Source organism: Mercenaria mercenaria, chromosome 2 (assembly GCF_021730395.1).
Source record: "Mercenaria mercenaria strain notata chromosome 2, MADL_Memer_1, whole genome shotgun sequence".
NCBI classification, from domain to species: Eukaryota; Metazoa; Mollusca; class Bivalvia; order Venerida; family Veneridae; genus Mercenaria; species Mercenaria mercenaria.
In genome coordinates, this window is record NC_069362.1 from 103,481,212 (window position 1) to 103,489,431 (window position 8,220).

General features: G+C 32.7%; 1 protein-coding gene across 3 annotated transcripts in view; it reads right to left on the minus strand.

Annotated features, from left to right (window-relative positions):
- The window catches only part of LOC123564763 (guanine nucleotide-binding protein G(o) subunit alpha-like), a 40,225-nt gene extending 32,013 nt beyond the window's left edge, over positions 1-8,212 (minus strand). Inside the window, exons 1-3 of one of the 3 annotated variants that reach the window (XM_053537403.1) lie at positions 8,077-8,212; positions 7,669-7,779; positions 7,147-7,248 (exon numbers count right to left, since the gene is read on the minus strand). Coding sequence is in view for 1 of the 3 variants with exons in the window: in XM_053537402.1 (XP_053393377.1) it covers positions 7,147-7,270 (124 nt within the window). In the remaining 2 variants the exon portion in view is untranslated. Of the gene's footprint in view, positions 1-7,146; positions 7,645-7,668; positions 7,780-8,076 lie in introns of those variants that run through there. The other 2 variants (XM_053537402.1, XM_053537404.1) reach the window with 2 other exon arrangements.
- Between the last annotated feature and the right edge of the window lie 8 nt (positions 8,213-8,220).

Genomic DNA, 8,220 nt, shown 5'->3' on the forward strand with positions numbered 1-8,220 from the left:
TGATAAATAAAATGGCATGACCCCATGAAGTTTTACTACTATTTATCTATAATTGTAACTTAAAAGTATATAACAATGAAAACCTCCAATAATTATTATGATGAAATTTTAAACATTTTCATTCCAATGATTATACAATTTAATAATTGGGCTCAGAATTAGGAACTGCAGCAACTGCCTTATAAATTTAAGGTACTGCAGCAATTACCTAAATTTGAGGTACTACAGCTATGAGTCACACCAACACAATTTAGGCCACTATGACAATTTTGAAGGAGGAAGACTCCATGTAATCCTCTAGGCACTATTCTATAAGAGGTGGGCTCCTGGGTAGAACTACCAATATTCCATAAGCTAGCTAGCTGGGTGTTTCTTAAGCATTCTACACCCAAAGTGGGGTTTGGAAACCATAGTGTAAGTGTCAAGTGAATTGCAGACAGCGACCTTAAAACAATGAATGAATGTGATTGAAAGTATATCGATTGAAAGTATATCACCTAAAGGTACCGGTATACTGCAGCTTAAATGTTAAATTGTGAGTGCAGCCATAACAGAAGGTACTGTACCTATGACTGAACATGACTGCAGCTACAGACCTATCTGTACCTATGACTGAACATGACTGCAGCTACAGACCTATCTGTACCTATGCAGCTACAGACCTATCTGTACCTATGACTGAACATGACTGCAGCTACAGACCTATCTGTACCTATGACTGAACATGACTGCAGCTACAGACCTATTTAATAAGGTGCTACACAGCTGCAGCCAATTGCACAGTAATCGAAGCTATGATAGAATGTACTGGTGTCTATAAATTTAAGATGCAGATAAATACGAACTTGTAGAAAAATGAAATATGAGTTTTAAGTTTGTTCATACAAGATATTTTTTCTTTTGATTAAGTCAAATCTATTTACAGGGATATGCTTTAAAGCCTGCTATTTATTTTGATACCTTTCCTTCATAAGATTGGGTATCTTCAAGTAATCTCCTTTATTTTTTTGGTATTTTATTATTTTCCAGTGCACAGTGTTATTTGTTTACTTTTCATGTTTAAACATGTTACATCTTTTATTTCCTTATATTTTTAATACCTTTATTATACAATCATCTATGAAAGTTCTTTTATCAGATCAAGACCAAATTTCCCTCTTATCTCTCTAAGTATGTTTACTTTGACAGGGCTATCGGTCACCTTTCTTTATTGACTTATCGGCTTAATCTTTTTGGGCTTTTTTTTATGAAAATTCATAATATCATGGCAAGTATTAATTGATCTGACAAGTTTATCAATCAAAACTTAACCAATCTGATTATGTACTATATTTACAATAGAAACTGTCAGAAAATACAAATCCCATCAAGTCATTCCCTATAACCCACATTACCTCTAGGCCAAAGAATGGCCACATTAGTGTATATCAACTTGGATATACCTCTTTAGAAAGTTGTAAACAGTCGTGATTAAAACGACAAATTTAAGACGCATTAATTAACTTACTGATAAAAATAAACCTTAACCTGGGTATTCTACTATACAATTATGTGCATCTAGGTTAAGTTTCTTCGAAATCCTTCAAGGGGTTCAAGAGTTACAGAGTTACACAAAATTGCTAACGGACGGACAGACGGACACCGGCGTCATAACATAATACGTCCCTTAGGGTGTATAAAAATATCTGTGTCAGATGTTGATCCTGGAAGAACAGTTTATAACTATTAAACCATATAATGTCTCGACTGTGATGAGAAAACCAGACCTAAACAAAATGAGCCGCACCATAAGAAAACCAACATAATGGCTTTGCGACCAGCATGGATCCAGACCAGCCTGCGCATCAGCGCAGTCTAGTCAGGATCCATGCTGTTCACTTTTAAAGCCTATTGCAATTAGAGTTCAAACCGTTAGCGAACAGCATGGATCCTGACCAGACTGCGCAGGCTGGTCTGGATCCATGCTGGTCGCAAAGCCACTATGTTGGTTTTCTCATGGCGCGGCTCAAATGTTAATCACTGACGGTACCAATAAAGAGTAATTCACAAGGCTCTAACATGGCCATAGAAGGTTGGCTGTAAACTTTATGGCTGTGATGACATGGTAATATTAACCATCTGGTCAGTTGTCCAGTTTGACCTGTGGTCACTTTGATCTCTTGTCAACAAAATGACCCCAACACAATACAAGGCAATGTTATACTCATTATATCAACACTTCATACACTAATTTGTGTGGCCGAAATTTTAATGAATTTGCCTTTTTTGTCATTTCCCTTATTCTTTTGGTATAATAGTAATCCTGATACAGAATGGGAAAAACCACAATCCTAATGGTGCAACAAATAATCTGAAGTGGTCATAAAACATTTTCAATTTAAAACTTCTCTAAAGATGTTTAAATTTCATGCATAAAATGTGTAATGAAGTGAAAAAATACATTTGGGATTCTACTTTGAACTTGTCCACGATAAAATTCCGACTGATAATCACTTTCCAGCCCACTGACATATAATCTGATTCTAATTCAACACTTTTTCTATTTCCTCTTAATTTACATATGGTGACAAACAACAAGCAAAAAAATTCTTACATGGTGTATGATATTACTTTTAGTTTGATTCACAACAAAAATTCAAAATCTTTTTAGTTGGACAGAAAAGCACCTTTCTTCAGGTACTGGACCTCATAATGATCGATGACAACCAACCATTTCTGTGCTTCTAATCATAGTTGTATTCTTGATTTTGTGTTTTGGCATTCTTTGACTGTTAATGCAGCTCATAATAAGCATACAACTTCTTCCATATCAAATGGCAAAATTAATGTCAAATTTGATCCGGAGACTACCAAACTGAACAGAAAGTATTGCTTGTGTTTCACTCTTTGTACTGCATATGCATGGGTAAAGAAGTTCATAAATTGCCAATTTAAGATGTTTTGCCAGCAGAAATACTTGCGAATTGCTAAAAAACTGAAGTGCCAAAGCCAAGTTTGTTTAACTTTACTTGACTTGTTTTGCATATCTTGCTGAACGTGAAAATTTACACTGGCTGATATTTTCGTAATATTAATGAATTTGCGAAATCTGCCAAGATTTCCATGTTGCGCATTTTTCTGCTTATACAGTAGTATGAACTGCATAAATGATAACTATTTCTTTCAAATTTCAAGTACTTCCCTTATTTCAACTGTCTCCTTTTATATTAAATATGAGAAGGTTTGAGTCTATTGAATTTTTCACAATTGGCAGGAAGTAACTTTTAATTAATGTATCTAATTTTAACTCAATAAATTTAGCTTTAAAAGGAACTGCATTTATAAATCATTTTTAGCATTTATTTGGTGGAAGTTGAGGGGGGGAGGGGGGCAAGGGGGAAGGATAGAGGCTGTAACAATGTTAATCAAAATCGAAATAGTTCACTTTTCAATTAAAATATTTGAATCTAGTAATTAATTTACATACCTTACATAGCTTAAGGCATTTTGTACATATGCCATGATATCTGTGTATCAGCCTGTCAATATTTTGTAGTTTATTGACAGGCCAGGACAACAAAACTGACAGATCTCATCAAAGGTTCCCACCTCTCCAGACAACTTACATAATTATTATCATAATAGAGAAAACATACCCTATAATATTAATTAACTACCTGCTTTTGTATATACTAAGGTAATTTGTTTTAACTGGATAATGATAAATGCTCAGTTGTCCCTTATTTGCTTCCAGGTAACAGTCCATTACCGCTGCCAATTTGCTCCCCAACTACCTGTAGCAGGTCCAGGCTTTGGAAATTTCTGAGATACTCTTAAGTGTCTCCCATCTAACTAAAAAGCCAGTACTGGTTCTTCCCAGGAAAGGATCAGTGCTACACACAGGGCATGTTAAAGAACCAGACTGTCTATTCACAATTTGAGAGAACAATATGCTAAGTTAGCCAGACATGTCTGTATCTTAAGGATTTCTCTATGTTCTGGTGACTTTTTTCACTCTACGTCAGTATTGTGGCTCAGTATTGTAATGGATGAATTTGGTGCCTGTCTTTGTAATTGTAAAGTGCCTAAATTGAACGAGTTTGTCATGAAAAGGGTGCAATATAAATTGGTATAATATATATTTACAGGTTTATTTAGATTACTTAGTTCTCCATGTTTGAAACAAATATTTTTCTACAATGAAGAATTTTATTATTTTTTCCAAACATATCATGGTATCCAAAGAAAATTCAGTCAACAAAAAAGGTAGCCTTATGTCTTTGATTTTATGTTAAACCTGTTTGAAAATATTCATACTGGTCTTCAAGTCAATGACATTTTCTCATGTAGAGAAATTTCCATGTTGTAGATTGTAACCTTTACCCTGCTCAATTTCTAAAATGGACTGGACTATCTTTCAATTTTGGCAATACCATTATTATCTGAAGGGGTATTCACTAAAATTTACTGACTGAATAGCGAACAATAAGGCTGATCTTGGTCTGCACTGGCCATCATAGTCAAATGCCCAAATAAAATTATAGCATTTTCAATACTCGGGTTCAATATAAATACTGTTATTGTAAAAGTTATATATTATATTTTGTTACAGCAATCAACTGGGATTGCACCAAAGAAGTCAATGGATCAATGTTAATCCTTTAATCTATGAGATCAGGTGATAATCCCTTTAAGAAATATTTATACACTTAATTGCTGCACCCTTCTACTATGTCCAACAAGACAGAACAGAACAGATTTATATTGTAAGTAGACAAGATAATGTCTAGAATAAAATTCTGTTCTGTTCAGTTCGATAAACTGCACCTTTCATATATCAGTGTCAAGCATTATACATTGCAATACAAATTTTCAGCTTTTATGTGTTTTTTTTTTTAATATTTAATGTAATAATTGATTTATCATAAGAATATTATTAGTTTGATTGTGTCAAACCACGCCGTAATTTGAAACCCATGAATTATTATGCCTCTATAGAACTACCTCTAAGAAGTATCAAAAGAAATTCAAGTATTTTGAAGTTACCAACAGAACCATGCACTTTCTCCACATAAAATGCTTTAACTTCGTTACTTGAAACCCATGAAATTAAATGCTTCTATAGAACTGCCTCTTAGAAGTATAAAAAAAAACATGTCAAAGAAATTTTTTTCGCAGTTACCTGAGCAATTTCATGCATTTTTCTGCACTATTGTGAAAAAGTACATTCAATTAGCACATTAACACTTTCTGTCAGTTCGCATATAATTGTTAGTCAATAAATAACTTGTTAAAATATTTTTCTAAATACTTTAAATATTCATTATTATAATTCATTTTTTCAATAGGTAACATAAATAGCACATAGGTAATAACATTTTTCAAATACCAGTTAAGTTCATATCATGTTTATAATAATAGTTTAAAGTGAATTTAATACGACCTAATCTTCATTAAAATTGTGAATATTGTAATTTCTGAGTATGTACTTATCAGCTTAATTCTTTTTAAGTTCTTAAATAATACTAGTATCTTCCTTGTGTCTGCCAGTATGATGCAACCAACGTAGTATGAAAATAATCAGGCTTAGTGTTCTATGACAGACGAAAAAGGGAAATTTTGCAGTTACATGTAGTTAAGGACACCAGAACATTATTACAGATTATATATGATTCAGAGTCTAAATGTACCGGTACTATGATCCGGTACTAGACTATGATCCGGTACTAGTATTCAGTTTCTTGAATATAACCAGAATAACTTATTTAAACAAACAATGACAGTGTTCTAATATGCCTTATTGTTACTTCGTGTGACTATTTCCTCTGTCAGAGTATTCATTGTTTGTTTCTTGCACAAAACACTTCTTTAAATTTGCATTTTTTTTGCAGAACAGAAAATGGGTATGCAAGAAAAAAAGTAAGGCAGATTAGATTACCAAAATTCTTTTCCTTATAAACATCATCTGGGGATAGAAATAGACTGGTACATGTAAATGTATGCTGGGTTGTAAGGTTTCAGTATTTTTAACAAAAATAACCCTGGAAAAAAAGTAACTGATGACAATCACTCCCATTCAAATAAAATTTTTTTAAGACAATACACATCCTGTAAACATGGTAAACACTTCATCAAACAGCTCATCACTGTATAATTGTAGGTGCACAGTTTCATTTTTCGATCTTTAATCTATACAATTATTTTCTAAAAAAGGGACAATCCTGTATCATATTTTCGCCGCATTCCATACATTTTAATGGACAGCCATGTGCCTGTGGCCTAGGTAATCATCTTAAATACACCTTATCATACCTTATTTCTATTTTGATAATTATACCTGGTGTCAGTGTGAAGCTTGTCAATATACAGGACCCAACACACACATAGCACATCTTGTTATTTAATCTGGACCCTCTGGCTAAAGACTTCAATACACATTTTTATGATCCTCATTGATACAGCTTTGGTATATATTAATATTCCATCTTATTTATGCCCTGATGAATAAAATCAAAAAACTGGTATTTAAACAATAACTAAAAAAATCTGCTTTTAAAACATTAAATTACTGAAAACGAAACAAAACAAACTTTTAGTTATTCATATGAAATGATAAATATATTTATGTGTGTGATAGTAGATCTATATAAAAAGTATTTCATTACCTAGCAATTTTATAAATAAAATTAAGTGGTATTTCACAACAGAAAGAAATTGTTTTATGTTGTTTCCTAAGTATTTCACAAATATTAGGTTTGTCCCCTCACCATATTTTGTCATTAAAAGTGAATAATTAAGGTTATATTTTTTTTTATTCTTTCTTGCACTGCATAAGATTTTCACATTTTGTAATATATTGCTTTGTAGTTTTATTTTACCATTTTTAAATTATTTTGGCTGTGCACTAAAAATAAAACAAAAGATAACATATATAAAACAAATACAAAACATCAACATTGTTAAGAGTACCATTTACAATTACCATATTGTTAATTTTAATAAAAGTAAAAAATGTAATGTGTATCTAAGGCATAGATTCTAAAATACTGAAGTTACACAAGTCCAAGGAAAAAGATATTTAGCCTTTAACTTTTTACAGGAATACAAGATCATAAAAAAGCCGTCCTGATCAGCTGAATGAGTACTGAAAAGTTTTCAAAATCTTACCCAACAACAAAATCTTGATAGTATTCCCTTCCTCTTTAGCCCATGTCTGTATCCTTCTGTCTATTTCAGCACTCCGGGCTCGAGCCTTCAGTTCCTCTTGATCTAAACTCAGACAAGTGCCCATTACTTATTAATTTCCTACATTATCTTGTGTAAAATCCAAACAAAGTATCACTGACAAGTACCTATCTCAACTAAGATTTAAAAATACAAGTTATAAGTCTGTCACTAGGTCGATTTGACAAGTAAATCTTTTACATCCGATTATTGATTTTCTCTTGAAAACTAAAATAGAACATTAATTTTCTTATGTCATGTCAGTAATAGGTGGTAGACCAAAGTGTTTTCTAATTTAATTAAATTTTAATAAATATTGCGCATGATCACATCATTTGTTTACACTATATTATGTAAATTAAGACAGCTTCCGTAAACAAATTTACGTTTCACTTTTACACGTTAAGTTATCGTAATTGTGTCATTCATGATTAGCTCACCTGGGATTACCTGAGGTCAACTCACCTGAGACGGAACGTCACACAAGTAACCAATCAGAGCGTGAGAAAATTTGACGATGGGCGGAGCTACCAGACAACTTGACATATGACGGCAAACTCGTCTAAGGGAGACAACCTGTACATAAATATAGTCCGAGATAATGCGAAATTGAAAGTAATGTGACCAGGGAATATAAAAACATCTTGAGATGTACTTCAATTACTTGCGTTGAAATGTTTTGGTTAAAATATGGATTAAATCTGACAAGAGCGACGGTAAATGTTAAATATTTACGCTGAAATAAAGATGCTGTCAGTGGGGGAAATGCTTTCAGTGATGAATACAGTAAGGACGGCCATCCGTAATATCAGATTCTGAATTTCTGACTCTGTACACATGCTGCAATCAACGTGATGCATGTATTTAACTTACCTTGGATCTGTTGATTTGAAATGATTTCAAGATGGCGTCAGTAAATGAGTGATAAATGAAGAGCATTGCCTACAATAAATCGGAACATTTGAAAATGGAGAAAGTAATCAAAAAGTGATTACTAATTGAAATTATTTCCCCTTA